Genomic DNA, 20,061 nt, shown 5'->3' on the forward strand with positions numbered 1-20,061 from the left:
TATCTTCAATGACATGGTAGAGAGAATCATGGAAGTTTTCATGGATGATCTGACTGTTTATGGGAAGACCTTTGACAATTGTCTCTTAAATTTGAAAAAAGTTTTGAAAATGTGCATTAAGAAGGACTTGGTCTTAAATTGGGAGAAGTGTCACTTCATGACAACCTCAGGGGTAGTACTTGGTCATATCATCTCTAAAGAGAGCATTCAGGTAGATCCAACAAAAATTGAGTTCATCTCAAAGCTACCTTCGCCTACTACTGTTAAAGAAGTGAGACAATTTTTGGGGCATATAGGTTTTTATAAAAGGTTCATATAGGACTTCTAAAAAATTTCTCAACCTCTTTGTGCTTTATTGCTTAAGGATGCAAAATTCATATGGACTAAAGCATGCCAAGAAGCTTTTGAGAGGCTAAAGTCACTCCTCACTACTGCACCAATTGGAAGACCTCCCAATTGGTCTTTTCTATTTGAGTTGATGTGTGATGCCAATGACTATGCAGTGGGAGCTGTATTGGGTCAAAGAGAGGATGGAAAACCATATGTGGTGTACTATGCTAGTAAGACCCTCAATAATGCTCAGAAAAACTACACAACTACTGAAAAAGACCTCGTTGCAGTGGTGTTCACACTTGATAAATTCAGGAACTACCTTTTAGGAACTTCAATAGTAATTTTTATTGATCATTCGGCCTTGAAATATCTACTTAACAAAAAGAATGTCAAAGCAAGACTTATTAGATGGATCATTCTCCTTCAAGAATTTAACATTCAAATCAAGGATAAGCAAGGGGTAGAGAATGTGGTTGCTGATCATCTTTCCTGAGTTAAAGTAGAGTCAAATTTCGAGGAAGCACAAATTAATGATGAGTTTCTTGATGATGCACTTTGTGCAGTGGATAAGTTGCCTTGGTTCGCAAATATAGTCAATTACCTGGCAACCGGAGAGCTTCCCTCAGAATAGAACATGGAAACAAATAAGTATTTTCTTTCACGGGCTAAATACTATGTTTGGGATGATCCATATTTGTATAAGTTTTGCTTAGATCAAATTATGCGGAGATGTGTTCCAAAGGATGAACAACAAGACATATTGCGAATGTGCCATGAAGGAGCTTGTGGAGGTCACTTTGCTTCAAGGAAGACTTCAGCAAAAATTCTACAAAGTGGATTCCATTGGCCAACTATGTTCAAGGATTGTAACACTCACTGCAAAAGTTGTCCGCAATGTCAACAACTGGGAAAAATCAACATAAGGTATCAAATGCCTCGAAATTATATTTGTGTTGTTAAGGTCTTTGATTGTTGGGGCCTTGACTTTATGGGACCATTCCCTCATTCTTTTGGTAATCTCTATATTTTGGTGGGAGTGGATTATGTCTCTAAATGGGTAGAAGCAGTGGCATGTAAGAGGAATGATCACAAAGTGGTGCTCAAATTTTTAAAGGAGAATATTTTCTCTAGGTTTGGCATTCCGAGAGCAATCATTAGTGATGGAGGTTCACACTTTTGTAATAAGGCCTTTTCCACTCTTTTGCAGAAATATGGAGTGAGGCATAAAGTGTCCACCCCATATCACCCTCAAACGAAAGGGCAAGCTGAGCTAGAAAATCGGGAAATTAAGAGAATCCTTACGAAAGTAGTCAATACTACAAGAAAAGATTGGTTTACCAAGTTGAGTGATGCACTTTGGGCATATAGGACAATCTATAAGATTGTCCTTGGCATGTCACAGTATTGGATTGTTTATGGTAAAGCATGTCATTTGCCTGTAAAACTCGAACATCGTGCATATTGGGCTATAAAGAAAATGAACTTTGATTCGGATCAAGCTGGAGCTAAAAGGAAATATGATCTGAATGAATTGGAAGGATATCAAAATGAGAGTTATGAATGCTTACGTAATGCAAGGGATAAACAAAAATTCTACCATGACAAGCTTATTTTACGAAAGGAGTTCAAGCAAGGTGAAAATGTGTTGTTGTACGACTCTAAGCTTCACATTTTTCCAGGAAAGCTTAGGTCAAGGTGGAATAACCCTTATGTGGTAAAGGAAGTCTTCCCTTATGGCACCGTGACCATTCGAAATCCGAGGACTGGTAATGAATTCAAAGTTAATGGTCAGCGCCTAAAGCATTTCATTGAAAGATTTGAGACACAAGAGGAGAATCTCCATTTTCTTGATGGGGATGTTCAAAAGGGTTGAAGTATTTTATGAAAATCAAGTAGGTAAAAATTAGATTTAGGTAAAACTTTTATTTATTTAATTTCTCTTTTATTTTGTTTTATTTTATTTATTTATTTTCTTTTATTTAGTTTTGTATTTTCAATTAGTCATTACCAATATGGTTAACATTTTTAAATTTTTTTTTTAACTTACTAATGAGTTTATGAGTTGTAGCAACTTAGCTTGCAAAGGTCCGAGTGATATAGGTAAATGTGAACTTCAAGGGAGTGAAAAGGTAAGCCTCACATGTGTTCAAGGTGACAAAGCTCCTACAGTTTATATGAAGTCCTCATAACAAACTTCTCACTCGATGATCTTGAGGTAACATATTCATTTTTCCTTTCTTTTGACCCATTATCCTACACATTGGAGACAATGTGTAATTTAGGTTGAGGGGGGAAGGCTTATTAGCCCTAATTTTTTCAAAAGTTTGCATGTTATCTTTGGTTAGTTAATGAGATTCTTGATTTGCCTTGGTAACTCATGGTTTATTTAGCATGAGAATGCTTTAAGTAGTATTATTTCTTTAGAATTTGAGAAAAAAAATACAATTAGAGCAAGAGTATTAGTTCACTTACCTTATCTTTATATACCTTTAAGTGCAAAAATAGTTAGGTTGAATCCTTGGAATACCTTCAATTTTTTCTTTGATGACTATTTTCTATTTAAGACTCAAAGTACACATAAAGCACGTATACCCTTATAGTATCTTGATTAAGATAATTTCTTTAGCTTAAAAGGAGTTGTTCTTAAGCAATAAGAGGAGGAAATGAAAAAAACAAAAAAAAAATTAAAAAAAAAAAAAATGAAAATGACTGATTTAAGCTTGAGCAATTATCTGAGGGGGTAATGGCCTTGTGTCTTCAAGCCCTGGTGCCTGAAACCAACTGGTTAGGAGTCATCAGTATCTTGCTCGTTACATAAGCTAAACTCAATTTTGAAAAAAAAATAAAAATAAAATAATAATAAATAAATGTTTGGGAAATTCAACCTTGTTCTACCTTGAGCTAGGGTGATACCTGAGGGGTAAGTGGCCTATAAAGGTCCTCAATACCTGGTACCTTAGGTGAAAACTTGGGAGTTGCCAGTGGATCCCTATTAAGCCATATAGAAGGAGATTTCCTAAACTAAGAAAAAAAAATCAAAATAAAATTTCCTATTTTTTTAACTTAAAGAATGATGAAATTTGAGTTTAAGAAAATTCTTAAGAAAAATATTATGAGGGGACACCAAAATTAAGCACATGAGGTTTAGTAGGAAAGAACCAATCAAGGGAAAATCAAGAGACACTCAGGGGAATATAAACATGGATGCACATTTATGTATACGAAGATAAGGTGAGAAAACTAAGAAATTGCATATCTTGTGTCATCTTGCTCAATTCTAAGAAATTTGACTACTTGGGTATCTTGTGTGTGAAACATGTTATGTTGAGTCAATATGGTTTCATGAATTTCATTACATATTTTTCATTCTTTTTTACTCTTTTCATTTGCTAGGAACTAACAAAGTTTAGGTTGAGGGGGATGATTGGAGCCAAAATATGTGCTATAATGGCACATATTCTATATGATTTGTGCACCAAAAGACATTCAAATCACTCAACTTGACCTAAATCAATGCTAAGGTCCTAGCCATGAGTTTAATTTGTACTTTGGAGACTTATCTCAGGTTCAAGGGAAGAAAATGGTGCAAGTTGAATCACTTTAGATTTTGAAAGATCAAGAAAGGGCTAGATAAAGAAATAAGTGAGTCAAGACTCATGGACTATAAGGAAAGGCAAGATGAGGATATCATGAGTTTGGAAGATGAGAAATGACCATTATGGAGTAAGAAAGAAGGCAAGAAAACATGGGAAATGAGGCATGAAGCAAGATTCAGGTGCATGGAAATTTAGAACTAAAAAATCTGGTGGCATTATATACTTTGACTTTGAGGAAAAATTTAGAGAACTTCCTGGATTCCACTATATACATACTATATATCGTTTCGAAGCTCAGGAAGTCAGGAGTCTAACGCTTTAAAAGGTGTGCAAATCGGAGCTGAAATGAAGAAGTTATATCCATTTGAAGACAACTGCACCAAGATGGAGGGTTATTTCGAAATGATTTCGAAATTCAACTTATGAATTCGAAATCCACTTCGAAATGACACCAATTTCAAATTCACCCACTGTCACTTTGATGTTCCGCCTCCTCTACCTCGGGAATTGCATTTATTCAACTTATGAATTCGAAATCCACTTCGAAAGGATACCAATTTCGAATTCACCCACTGCCACTTTGATGTTTCACCTCATCTACCTTGGGAATTGCATTTAGGGCACTCCATCCTCCCTAAGTGGACCCCACACGACTAAAAATCACCATTTTATTATTTTTAATCACTTTTAGGAAATTATTTTGTAATAAGTGGCCAATGAGAGTGCCACATGTTAGGTAATTGATGATATTATATAAACTCTCTCAATTCTAGGTTTGAGGGATCTTGGATTTTTTTTTACAGAGAGTTTGACATTGAAGGTGGAAGAAGACGAGAACTTTGGTTTGCTTTTATTTATTTATTTATTAAATATATTGTTTTTAGTTTCTTTTGATTCAACTTATGGATTTTTACCCTATTATGGATTGTGAATGTGACATCACCCCCATGAGAGGCTAAGAGCCAACTTGGGGCTTGAAGCATGAAAACCTAAGGGCTAGGAAACCTATAAGGACAATGGGTAAATTATTATAACAATGAGATTAATTATTGGTTGGGTGACAATTTATCAATTTTTTTTTATCCTATTCTTGTGAGTTAGTTTAGGGAATGATATGGTAGGTTAGTCTAGTGATTTTTGGTAACTCTTGATCATTAGTTATCATCGTCTTCTCTATCGTTATTTGCCCCAAAACAAAGCTATAAGGAGTAAGAAGGATTAAAAAGACAAATCTTAAACTAATAATCAATTTTATTCATTTGATGGTTTTAGGAATTTGTTTTAAAAAGGAAAAATTAGGTTTTGGATGCAATTTTGAGTTATAGAACTCAACTTGATCCCGAACGGCCAAAGATCCCAAAACCCTAAGATCATTTCACTTAAAAGACCTTTGTTTGCTCTAATTTCTATAGCCTAGGTTGGATTGTGGAAAACCCTAAACTTGAATCAATTGAATTTAAAATCAATATTCATTTTGTTATTAATTTAATTTCTTTTACTTAGTTTCACATTATTCACATATTGATTTTCATTTTAGGATTTAAACAAAAGTAATTCATTTATTCTAGTATTGACAATTTCCATAAGCCAGTCCTTGAGGACGATACCCGGAATACTATAAAAGCCGTAGTGACTCTTTCTCTAGTTTTTCTTGACCAGAGTTACTACGTAAAAAGGCTAAGTGTTTTGGTACAATAGAGAAGTTCGGCCAGTCTCTACAAGAAACCTTGAGCTATGAGTCACGCTTTATATCTTGTAATTTCATTTTTTTCATTGCACTTTCTTATTAATACTCATTTATATCCAACAAGTTTGATAATATTAGGCTCTAGACTACAAGTCCAAATATTTCTCATTTTTATAATGAGTCTAATTTTGTTGGGATGTATTATTTCCATTTTGGTCAATTTTTTCTATGTTGACATCATCCATAGTTTCTACTTTAGGATCCTCATAATTTCTTATGATGTCAATAGCTACTTGGAAAGAAAATATATTGTCAATGATAAGAGTATTTCAATCCCATTTTTCTCCATATATAAGTAAATAATTGAGATCTCATCAATATAAGATATTTGTACCTTTTCAGGAGCTAATTGTAAAATATATGCCTCTCATAGAGTTACTTGTTTAAACTGTGCCTCTTCAAGGACTACTTGAGATTGATAAGTCATTTTAATAACTCACTTTATATGAAACTTTTTCAAGAGTGCCAACTTTCATATATTTTTCCTTGTGTTTTCCTCTTTTAAGGAACGTGTTTACCTTTTTAGAGTCTACCATGCTTCAAGCATGCCTTAGACTTATTATTTAATTGTCCTTCAAGGACATCAACTCATTATTTAATTGTTCTTTAAGGAAATCAATTCATTATTTAATTGTCCTTTAGGGACATCAATTTATATTTAATTTTCCTTTAAGGACATCAACTTATTATTTTATTGTCCTTCAAGGACATCAATGCATTATTTAATTGTCCTTCAAGGATATCAACTCATTATTTAATCGTCCTTCAAGGACATCAATTCGTATTGGAATATTCTAAGTCAGTGAAAATGATTTTGTCACTTTCTTTGCATCACTAAAAGCATTTGGTAGTTGATTTACAAGTTCTTGCAAATGAATAATCTTTTTGAACTTCCAATTCACATTGATTAGTATGAGAATCAAAATGAGTCAAAGTCAATGCATTCTAAATAATTTCACGCCGTTCTTTTGGAATTGGCTCTTCTCTCCCTAACGGCGGGAAAATTGTCTCATTAAAATGATAATCTACACAAAATGTCATTGTACATTTCAAGTGTATAGGTAGACTAGTCAATAGGTAAACACTTTTGGTTTTATAATGTACATTCATACGAATTTACAAATAAATAAATAAATAAATAAAAATGTATCATTGTTTACCTTGGGGGACCAAGTTGGTCTTACAAGATTCTTCTAAATCTAGCATCATATAAAGTGTCATTTACATGGAATCAATTACTAATAGTGACATAGGATAAACTATTTTGGAACCTTTAATCAGGCTTCTATTACCTAATATAGTATTAACATTATTTGTCACCAATGTTGTGCAATTACTGAGACAAACGTTTCATCAAAATAACAAGTCATGAAACATATCATAACGGTCTTGCCTTTATAGAATTGAAGAAATATTATCATGGAGGAAGAGTTAAAATCAACAAAAAAAAAAATATTAATCATCGATGATGACTTGACTTAATAAGTTGTGTAAAAGAAATGAGAGCGTATATAACACAACAAAATAAATATGAAAAAGATAATTTAAAATTATATATTTCTTAAATATCTTACACATTTGATTTTGTAAGTGTGAAACCATTTATACATAAAATAACTAGGAAGTATTTCAATAATCAAACTAATTGTAGTGATAGATAGATCAATAAATTTATTCAAAATATTATTATGATATAAATCAATGTGCAAAAATTAATTTATAAATCAAAATTTGAAGAGAACATTTCATGATTTAAAGCATCTTGTTGTCTCAAAACTTTAATTGAAACACTACAAATCCATCTAAATATATAAACAAAGATATAACAAAATATATTGAGAATAATAGTTGAACCTATTGTAATTTCAAAATTATTATTGGATAATGAAATTATTGCATTAAAAAAAATACCATTGGTACATTCAAATCCAAATCATAGAAAATTAAGGATTTCAATAATTGAACTCTTAAAAAAAAAGAAAATTCATATTCCATAACTTCATACTATAAAAATATATAAAATTCTTGTAGCTTTAGGCTATAAGTGAAACAACAAAGTTTACATCATAATACTTATAATAATCTCTATTTATATATAACATATATTTTGTTTCACATATATGACTTGAAGTCATAAATTTTCTATATGGCTTCTAGCCATGAAAGATTATAAAATTAATTATTCCAAATAGTTCTTAGCTATGAGAAATTATATTATATTAACCATTTTTTTTATAGCTTTTAACTATAATAACATATAAAATAATAAAATCTATAGTTTTCATTTATAGGAAATACATATTTTTTTTTCATAGAACTTTAGGCTATAAAAATGTTTTACATATTTTTTCAAGATATAAAAATATATACAAAAAAAAAATTCCATATAGCTTCGAGCTTTGGGCTATAAGAATATGCAAATTAATTATTTATAAAGCTTTAGGCTATAACATATACAAATTATTTTTCATGTAGCTTCATGGCACCAAATACAAATTATTATATAACTTATAATTATAAGAATATATAGAAATATATACTTTCCTTCTCTACATAGGTTGATCATGATAAACAATATTTTTCATATTATCAATGTTATAAAAATTGGACCAGACCAATCGGTTCAACTGTTGATTGGGGCTTGATCTTGTCTGGGTCACAGATTGAGCTGGGATTGCCATCAAATTGCTGTTGAATTGATCAACCTAGTGGTCAAACCGCTAACTCAACAAACTGGGCTGCCGGTTCTAGCTTGGATCCATTCTTACCTTAATGGGCCAAAATGAGCTTTGGCCTTATTGTGGAGCTGGGCTATCAGATGAGCCATTTGTTGTTGCTTATAAGAAGGGTTAATGTGCAATATAAAACCATTTTATTTCCTATCTCCTTTTGATGTGGGATTGGTGGGAGGGAGAAATGAGAATTTTTTTTTTAAAGCATAACAACACCTTGAGGATTTGAATCGAAGACCTCCATTTCAAATGGCATAGGCAACACCATTGCACTACTAGAGTATTTTTTAACATATTCACACAACAGTAAATTATATAACAATAATGTTTTCAAAATTTTTATAATAATAAAATTATAAATAATATAAATAAAATAATGTAATAATTTTTACAACCGTAAAATAAATGAAATAATAAGATATAGAACTTTTGAATATATATATATATATATATATATATATATATATATAGGTACATTAAATAACTTTCAATAAATATCTTCAAATTTAAATATTATATATATTTTATTTAACAAAATTTTAAAATATGAATGCATTTATGTACATCAAGTTGATAATATTAAAGATGAAAAAAATAAATATTATTGATTTTTAATGTTTTATATATTAATTTTTTTATAAATATTTTAAAATTTAATAATATATAAAATACATATTTATGACATCATCGGTTCGATTGCGGTTCGACCACTAGTTCAACTAGTGAACCTTGAATTGGTAGTTTTTTTTGTTCAAATAACATTGCATATTATCATAAAGTAAAATAATTATTATGAACTTAAGAAACTACCAAGGCAATATTAATTAAAGAATAAATTTATCAGAACTTCTAGCCATAATTTTGTTATGATAAAATGAAAATTTTGCATAACATCAAACTATAAAATATTATTTGTGTAGCTTTTAGCTATAAAATTTCATAAAATTATTAATTGACAATTTAGTTTGTATAACTTTTGGTTATACCATAATTAGAAATTCTCTATATAACTTATAGCTATACAAAATTAAAATATCAATATTTTCATGTTTATGCCTTAGGTACAAAAAATATGGCTTATATAGCTTTTGGCTATATAAACATTTTTTGCATAGTTTCAACTATACATTCTATTTTATTATACCATAAATGTATAAATTTGTACATAACTTTAAGTTATAAAATATTCATTGTATATCTTCTGGCTATAAAATTTTGTTTTGTATAACTTCTGTTTACATAATATAATTAAAAATAAAATAAAAGTTAATATTTTTCATAGTTTCGGGCTATGATTATTTTGTAAAAACAAGAAAATGTGTAAATTTGTACATAGCTTCAAACTATGAACTATTTTTTGTGTAAATTTGTGCATAACTTCAAGGTATGAACTTTCATTATGTAGATTTGTACATAACTTTAGGCTATAAATTATTTCTTTTATAGTTTCTAATTATATAATATTGTTTGGTATAACTTTCAGTTATATCATATAATTAAATATAGATAATTAGGGATCATATACATAACTTCTGACCATGTATTTGTAATCTTGTAATTTATATCCATAACTTTTGGTTATAGGGATTGCACATATTTTTTTTCCATAATTTCTAGTTATGATTTTTTATTTTTTATTTTTTGTATAACTTCTAATTATTAAATACTTAAAATATCTGTAATTATATAAAATATGATTCACAAAGCTTCTAGCTATGAGATAAAGTAAATAAAAATTATAATAATACAATGCATACTACTTTTCATATTTCATTCGAAAAGAATAAGGCTACATACCTATAAGGAATTTTGTAGATGAAATTTTTTTTTTTCTATCTCATGCATTCTTCTTTTTTTTCTGCATACTCATAGTAGTGTGCTCATAACGTGTTGTGAAATAAAAGAATAAGGAGAAGAAAAGACAAGAGAATTAACAAATATATTCAAAGAAAAGTAGAATATAATATATGAAGAAAATGGAATGAATTTTCATTAAAGGTCTCACCATTTTATAAGGAGTCACAAAGAGATATACATCAATATCAAAATTTTATATTTTATAACAAAAACAATATTATTTTTTGAGTTTTTTTTTTAATTTTAAAATAAAAGAAAATTTTTTTTACATGAGTCAAATTTGGGTTAAATAGGTGATGAGAATGACATATATTGTCTAATCTTCTCGTGGGAAAAAGGCTGATTACAAAATTTGAAAATTTCACTTCTATTGTTTTCACTTGTTTTTTTTTTTTTTTAGGGTTATTTTAAGAAATAATTATACAAAACATGTAGAATGATTAAAATAAAATAGATATAAAAATTATTTTTAAAACATACTTAAAAATATTAAAATAGATTAAAACATTTTATGTTTGCAAACATACTTTTATTCTATAAAAATCATATAACAGTTTTCAAAAACCGTTCTCAAAAACTATTTTTCAGAACTAATTTAAAAAATAATTACCAAACATGCTTTAATAGCAACAAAAAAAAAAACCTTTTTCGTTTTCTATTTTTAAAAATAAAAAACAAGGTATTTTCATAAAATATCCTTTAATTGTTTTCATTTGTTTTCACTTGTTTTTAGAGTGTTATTTTAAAAAATAATTATACAAACATAAAGAATGATTAAAAATAAAACACTAAATATAAGAAAATATTTTTAAAATATTAAAAATACATTAAAAATATTTTAGGTTCCCAAATAGACTTTTGTTCTACAAAACATTAAAAAACCATTTTTAAAAATTATTCCCAAAAACTATTTTTCAAAAACAGTTATCCAACAAGACTTTAATCTCTCAACTAACCCAGAGTATATCACTACTTTTTACAAAAACTGATGCCAAGATTTAAGGAAATCGCGGTTTGGTCATGGGGGTTTTTTTTTTTTTTTTTTTTTAAATATTTGGTTAAAAGAATGAAATAATCTTCATATCGTTAATCTAATCTTCCCTATGTTTTCAATTGAAAAATAACTAATTTTTGACATAAATGTCCTTTACTGTTTCAAGTATTTACATATAAGTTTTTAAAAAAGAGGATTATTTTTACAAAAAAATAATAAGGCCATTTTTATCCGAATGAGACCAAAATAGAATGTAGGGTTAAATTTCAAATTTTGGGTTTTGAATAGCTTTTAATCAAATAACTGTTTTTTTTTTCCTGTTCCATCTCTGGGTGCATCCATTTTCATTTTCATATACTCATTTTGAGATTGTTACCTAGGGAGGGTATTTGAGGGGGTTTTCTGCTAATCTAGGAAGAGTTTTGTCAGGTTTCTGGGGAGGATGAAGTGAAAGATGATTAACTAAAAACTAACTAAAGAATCAATAGGGCAACCTCAATGAACTCAGGTGAACTTGTTCTACAGAACTATTTTCTAAGGAACTAAACAGAATAGAAACTTCAAAGAGTTCTCAAACATAGAGATTCAAGAAGACTAAGAATTGAAGCAACATAGGAAGTAGTACAAATGATTCCGGATATTGGTTTCATTGAACAGTGGAGGACTTTGAGAATGTGCTAACAAACTAGAGGTGTCCATTGGGCTGCACAGCCCATTTTGGCTCGTGGCCTGACACAACCCAACATTGTAGCAGGTTAGGCCGGCACAACCCAAAGAAGCGGGCTATGTTGGGCCTAAAGAAACAGTCTGCCGGTCCACCGTGCCGACCCACTTGACCTTTTTAAATTTCACTTTTTACTTTTTATTACATATCAAATGTCTATAATACCCCTCTCAACAATTATATAATGACTAGTTTGAGGGATAAAAAAGTAAATCAATAGCTAATTTTACTTTTTTCATGTCAAATGTCAAATCACTCACTATTATAATATTTATAATACCCTTCATTTTAATTTTTTCTCACACAATTCTCTATTATCTCTCTTTATATTGTTTACAATTCTCTCTACTTTCTCTTTTCACAATTCTCTAAATTGAAATTCTCTCAAGTGGTAAAGATATCTACTAACTCTACAAGTGCTAAAGATATGTGCCAATTCTACAAGTGGTCATCATTCATAAGGTTGAGGTATTTATATTTAGTTGTTTCATTTATTTATTTTAATTTTATATTTTTTAATTTAATTGTTTTTTTTCTTTTATCTTATTTTTTTCCCTCTAAAATTAAAAATGGATCCTCATCACCTAGACGTAGAAAACCTTGACTTTGGTATTGATGCATGTAATGAATTTAATCCTTTTGAAGATGACAAGACTCCTACATCCTCTAGTGTCCCTCTCTCTAGCCTTCCCCAACCCAATCCCATAGGTAAAAGACCTAGGGCTAGTAGACGCACATCTATAGTATGGAATCACTTCACTATAACAAATAGACAAAATACAAGAGGAGAGGTAGAAAATCTAGCAGAATGTAAGTATTGTAAAAAAACATATAGTTGCAAAGCTAGTGGTGGCACAGGTCATCTTAAAAGACATGCCGAACAATGTACAAAAAAACATGGTGCACTAGACCCTAGATAATCCCAAATAAGTCAAAATGAAATAGGATCTAGTACATCTTCAATGACCCCCTTTATATACAATCAACAATTAGTAATTGAAGAATTTAAAAATCATAGTGGTATTGTATATGTGGCCTCATATCTATGGACTAATAAAAGTAATGAACCTTTTACATGTGTCACATTACATTATACAAATTCAAATATGAAATTACAAAAGAAAATATTAGGTTTTTGTAAAATATTACATTCTCATGATGGGTCTTCTATATATGATTCTTTTTGACAAGTGTTTTTAGAGAATATGAGATACAAAACAAAAAATTTTAGTATTACCTTTGATAATGCTTCAAATAATAAAAGTGCCACAAATTTATTTGTAAGAACAATTAGAAAAGGTCCACTAAGTGAAATATTTCATGTGAGATGTATTTGTCATATAATTAATTTAATAAAACAAGATGGTTTAAAATTAATATCACCCTCATTACAGGCTATTCAGTCTACTATACTACTTCTTGATTTATTTAATAAATTACAAGAATTTTATACTTTATGTTAATCAGTATGTTTGAAGATTAATTTTAAACCATCTTGTACTATTAAATTAATTATATGACAAATACATTTCACATTAAATATTTCACTTAGTGGACCTTCTCTAATTGTTCTTACAAATAAATTTAAGACACTTTTATTATTTGAAGCATTATCAAAGGTAATACTAAATTTTTTGCTTTGTGTCCCATATTCTCTAAGCACACTTATCAAATAATCATATATGGAAGACCTATCATGAGAATGTAGTATTTTACGAAAACCTAATATTTTCTTTTGTAATTTCATATTTGAATCTGTATAATGTAATGTCACACATGTAAAAGGTATATTACTTTGATTAGTCCATAGATATGAGGCCACATATACAATACCACTATGATTTTTAAATTCTTTAATTACTAATTTTTTTTCATTTAGGTAACATTTAATTACATTATTACGAGAAGTAGTCCAATGAATTCTATGATAGGCTGGTTGGGCATACTTTTGCATGAAATGTACAAATCTAAGATCTTCTCCAAATGTCAATGGAAGCCCCATACTGGCAATCATTTTAGCTAACCCTTCTCTTAGGAATTGTTGATTGTATATAAAGGGGGTAATTGAAGATGTACTAGATCCTATTTTGTTTTGACTTATTTGGGATTGTCTAGGGTCTAATGCACCATGTTTTTTTATACATTGTTCGGACATGTCTTTTAAGGTAACCTGTGCCACCACTAGCTTTGCTACTATATGTTTTTTTTTACAATACTTACATTCTGCTAGATTTTCTACCTATCCTCTTATATTTTATCCATTTATTATAGTAAAGTAATTCCATACTATAGATGTGCATCTACTAGCCCTAAGTCTTTTGCCTATGGGATTAGATTAGGGAAGCTTAGAGGGAGGGACACTAGAGGAGGTGGGAGTCTCGTCTTCTTCAAAAGGATTAAATTCATTACATACATCAATACCAAAGTCAAGGTTTTTTACATCTAGGTGATGAAGATCCATTTTTAATTTTAGAGGAAAAAAATAAGATAAAAGAAAGAAAACAATTAAATTAAATATAAAGAATTAAAATAAATAAATGAAATAACTAAATATAAATACCTTAACCTTATGAATGATAACCACTCATAGAGTTGGTAGATATCTTTAGCACTTGTAGATTTAGTAGATATCTTTACCACTTGAGAGAATTTCAATTTAGAGAATTGTGAAAAGAGAAAGTAGAGAGAATTGTAAACAATATAAAGAGAGAGAATAGGGAATTGTGTGAGAAAGAATTAAAATGAAGGGTATTTATAGAGAAGTATTGATGAGTCACTTACTTATTTACCCTTAAAACTATCCGTTATATAGTTATTGAGAAGGATATTATAGATATTTGACATAAAAATATTAATAGTGAGTGATTTACTTATTTATCCTTTAAACTAGCAATTATATAGTTGTTGGGAGGGGTAATATTGACATTTGACATGAAAGAAGTAAAAATAGTTATTGATTTACTTTTTTACCCCTTAAACTAACCATTATATAGTTGTTGAGAGGGGTATTATAAAGATTTGACATGTACTAAAAAGTGAAAAGTGAAATTTAAAAGGGCCAAGATGGTCGGCGGGCTATTTCTTTAGGCCTAGTATGACCCGCTCCTTTGGGTCGTGTTGGCCCAGCCTGCTACAGTGTTGGGTTGTGTTGCCTTGACCCAGCCTAGCCTTTTGGCGTGCCGGGCCACGGGCCAAAATGGATACCTCTACCTTCATCTAAAATTTAGAGCAAATGAACCAAAACAATGCTTAAAACACGCAAATCAAACCAACCATCATGGTTGGAAATGAAGGGTTGTGACTTGTGAGCTAATGTGTTCATAATTGAAGTTCCATAATGCAAATGGTTTGATATATCTGAGTAATGTATACATTCCACATATTATTTCCTAAAATCAACTACTATCTAGTATTTTTCGGGTTCTTAGAAAAGTACTAAAAGAGACACTCATGCAATTTTCTACTTATGCTTGATTCTAAGTTGTCGATCATCACACCTATCTATGAAGACTCTAATATGTATTAGCTACATACCGATAAGCATTTGAATTAGAGAAATAACCTTAATCAGATACAAAGCCACAATCACACCTGCTAGTCGTCCATGGAGCCCTCTTCCAAATCATACTTTTTGGGTATGCTCATCCTGTATTAGCACTTTTAGCTGTAGTAATGGAATCGTTGTTTCAAGTTAATCCACTAGAGGTACGACATTCTCATCATTTTCACCATTAAGGTCAGGGAGATCGGAACTCACTGAGAATTTAAACCATTTCTTTCTCTCAGCACATTTGAGACAAGGCTGCATCAGAAGTCCAATGATCACAACAATAAGACTCGCTACCGCAACTTTGAGTGAAGAAAGAGCCACCATGATACAGATCAATATGGTTGGAGGAATACACATAAGAATAGATCCAATTGTCCCAAGAGGTATCTTGTATGGGCGAGGAGCAGCCGGGTATTTAATCCTCAATCGAACAAATGCTATGAACTCCAAAATCATTCCAAAACAATACAAGAAGTTTTCTGCAGCTATTGTCTCTTGAAAGCTCATCCATGAAAGCAAAAGCACTCCAGAAGCTGATAATAGAATTCCAATGAGCGGGGTGCCATAGCGCGACCTTTTGGCAAAGACACTGGGAAGCATTCCACGCTCCGCCATCCCTAAAAGTTGGAAGGAATCACTGCTCATTTCAGCTACAAACATCCCCAGATTGGACGCTGCAGCAGCTCCTGCAATCCACCAGCTCAACCAGACTCCCCCTATCATTTTGGCAACATATGAGAAATACCCATCAGTCCAAGCCTCACGATCAAGAGAAAGGGCGCCAGTGCCAATTAAAAGAGGGAAGAAATAGCTGCGGACGACCAAGATCAGGGCACAAAACAGTGCCATTGGAAGAGTCTTTTTTGGGTTTTCCACCTCCCCTGCAATAGTACTGATTGAGTCCCAGTAGTTCAGGTTCCAAAAGAGAGTGCTCAAATACAAACTCCAATTCACATCCTTTTCTATCACCAACCATCTGGAGGGCTTCAACTTTGGAATCGAAACGAGTCCCATAATTACAAATGGAAGGATTGAAAACAAACCCAGCAGAACGGAAGCCCATCCCACAATGGTTAAACCCCTGTAGTTCATGTAAGTGAGAACTACAATCAAAGCCAATACCGCTGCAATTCTTGGTAAGCCACCACTTAAAGCAGGGACAGTGGGACTCAAATAGTCCAGAAACAGAAGTGGGTATAGAGCATTGTCAATAACTCCACTAAACCATTTCATCCAGCCTAGCTGAAACCCCCAATAAGGCCCCAAAGCAGACGACACCCAAACCACATACCCACCATTTTCAGGGAACATGGTGCCCATTTCAGCTGTGATTAACGCCTCAGGAATGCTCCATATGAAGGGGAAGATCAAAAACCCGAGCAAGGCCAGAAGAGGGCCTGCAGCTCTCACAGCGTCCTCAATGCCAAATGCACCCCCTGAAACCTCATAGAAGATGAGGAAAACAAGTGGTAAGACTGAAACTTTCTTGAAGTTATCTACTCCAAGAGGAGCTACTTCATCAACATCCACACCCACATATTCCGCACCTTTGCATTCCCCCATTGCAGGAGCCTCTTCCTTTGACGTCTGCACTCAAATTCAAGTTCTCAACATAATAAACATCGGGTTTTAATATATTTCATAAATAATTAATTAAGGTGGCACTTGAATTTTTTTTAAATATAAATTTTTATACAAAATATAATAATTCTTATGAAAAAAGCATAAATTTGACTTGTGCAATTAAAAACTTTTCTTTTAATTTTAAAATTTAAGAAAGTAATAATTCTTTAAATTTTAAATATTTTAGAAAGTGTTTTCAAGCACATAACATTGATACATGCCTTTTGTACAAAAATTCTTTTATTTTAATTATATTTTATTTTGATGAAAATGAAAATTAATGGGAGTGAATTATATAAAGAATTTTATTATAATAAAATAAATTAAATATTTTTTTCAATTTAATTTTCAAGTCCTTTATTGAATTTGAAAATCACTCATTAAATGCTAATAATACTTCACTAAACACTTCTTTTAAAAATAATAGTTCAAACAAATTAAGAACCCATCTAATAATAATTTTAAGAATCGTTTTTAATTTTTACACTTGAAAATTTTTATCATTTAAATGTTAAAAAAATTAAAAATATTTTTTTAAAATTATTATTAAACACATTTTTAGTATAAATTAAATACTAATTAATTAGTATCAAAAAAAATTTAAATTTTTTTTCACTCAATATAATTGGTAAAAACCAAAAATGAAGATTTTTAAATATATATATATATATATATATATATATATATATATGAAAGGTCCAATAATCACATATCCTACCATAATGAATTAATCAATAATTCAAATTCCAATTAATAAAATAAAAATATTAAAAAAAAAATCAATTTAACCAGATCGATTTTAATAAAAATATTCATGAGACCTTTTTCTTGACTATAAAAAAATTTCTAAAATATCTTAAAATTTTAAAATAAAATAAAAAATTGAAAATTATAAAGACACCACTGCGGCAGCAAGCAACTATACACACCTCAACGGTTGGAGTCGGGACTCCGACGACATCGTTTTGAGGAGCGCTCGGTGGACTCTCCATTGCAACGACGTAGTTTTGAGAAGCGGGTGGTGGACTGTCAACTGAAACGACGCCGTTTTGAGATTCCGCACTATACCGGCGCTTCAAGGGAGAGCAAGGGGGAAGGAGACGACCTAGACTGAGAAATTGGTCATGGATTGGCTCATGAGACAAACTTCCTTTTATTTTGGGGTTTTTTTTTTCTTATTTCATTATTATATAATTTTTATACGTCAAATTTGTTGTTTTTAGTCTAAATTATTATTTTAATTACAAGTGAGATCATGTTTGAAACACATGCCTTTAACAACCAACCAAAACCAATATTATTTCGTTATTTAATAATAAAAAAGGTCTAAGAATTTTAAAAACCATCCTTATTGATTCAATTTTCAATTTTTGATTTTCTTGTTTGTCAATTGATATAAATTGAATCAAACCGACATTCTAATACTTATATATAATTATTTAATATTTAATAAGTTTTTTTTTAAATTTTTATATTCGATTCTATTAAAGTAATTCATTATTTTATATTATAATAAAATTAATTCTAAATGCATTCTATATATTATTAACATCAAATCCACGTTGATTTGAATTAATTTTAAAAATAAATTAGACTTAAGTTAAAGTCCATGACATATATTTAAAAAATATAAAGCATAATCGAAGTCAAAGACATTGATTATACCATTAAATTAGACCAATTAAACAAACATTATATATTAAAAAAATAAAACTTATACCAAGCAAATGACCTCAATGTTACAAAAATCACATTTAACTAATTACCATTTGGTAGCACGTAGCAACCATTCTACATTTTTAAATCACAATGATGGGATACAATTTTGACTATATTATTAAGCTAAGGTAAATAAGATTGATTTTATCGATTTTTGAGTAAAAAAATAAATTGAATCAATATAATTGGATTACATGTGATAAAAATCTAATCGACTAGATTTGAAATTAAAAAAAAAAAAATTTGAACGAAACCAAACCCTTTAAAATCGGTTTTGTTTGGTTTTCATCAAGGGAGATTAGTGCTAAAGAGTGTTTCTATTAAAGTATTTATTTTAGGAGTATTTTTTAAAGAATCACTTATAAATGCTTCTCTTAGGAGTAAGTGATTTTTCTACTTTAAATTTTTTTTTTTAAATTTTGTCAAATATCTTATTTTTTTTAAAAAAACAATTTTTATACTGAAGGTGCTTTCTAAAAGAATTGCAAAACGGACTTAGCCAAAAACACTTTTGAAGAGAACACTTTCATTAAAAGCCTTTCGAATAAAAAACACATCCATTAAGAACCTTTTTCAAAACAATTATGATTCTAGCGCTTTAATTATAACCATTTTGTTAATAGCATTTTCATTAGAAATGTTTTTAAAGATAATTACTTATTGTTTGGATATGAATTAAAAATTTGATAGTGGCTTTTTGTAATATATTATATATAAAAAAAAAGTGATCTTTTGAAAAGAAAATCACCTACCAATTGATTGTCCACATGAATTAATTCAATTATTCCTCAAAATGTTAAAAGTGATTTTCAAAAATTTGTTAAACCCAAAAACACACTCCCAAGCATCAGGAACCATCCTTCCAAAATAACTCCCAAATAGATTTTAAAAGCTTTTCCTAATATTCAAAAACATTTTCTAACAAAAATTAGGTATGTAATAAATTTTTGAAAATTTCTTTTTCAAAGTCCAAGGAATCACTTAGTAGGTGATTCATTTAAAATAATAATAATAATAATTTGTTATATAATATATTATTAAAATACTTTTTTTTTATACTTTATATTTAAACATTAAGCAATTAAAATGTTTTACTTCTAATAAAAACATTATTAATAAAAGTATTTAAAAAAAAAAACTTTTTAATAGTAATCAGTTTCAAACAAACTCTTAATATTTTAGAAGT

At 29.8% G+C, this 20,061-nt stretch overlaps 1 protein-coding gene across 1 annotated transcript; it reads right to left on the reverse strand.

The window, feature by feature from the left end:
- Nucleotides 1-15,298: 15,298 nt before the first annotated feature.
- On the reverse strand, nucleotides 15,299-18,289 carry LOC100247760 (probable polyamine transporter At1g31830). Its single transcript, XM_010667089.3, has 2 exons — nucleotides 18,086-18,289; nucleotides 15,299-17,120 (listed from the first exon to the last, which is right to left on the reverse strand). The coding sequence occupies exons 1-2, from the start codon at nucleotides 18,146-18,148 to the stop codon at nucleotides 15,675-15,677; spliced, it is 1,509 nt and encodes a 502-aa protein (XP_010665391.1). The 5' UTR covers nucleotides 18,149-18,289; the 3' UTR covers nucleotides 15,299-15,674.
- Nucleotides 18,290-20,061: the final 1,772 nt, after the last annotated feature.

Source organism: Vitis vinifera, chromosome 2 (assembly GCF_030704535.1).
Source record: "Vitis vinifera cultivar Pinot Noir 40024 chromosome 2, ASM3070453v1".
Lineage (NCBI taxonomy): Eukaryota > Viridiplantae > Streptophyta > Magnoliopsida > Vitales > Vitaceae > Vitis > Vitis vinifera.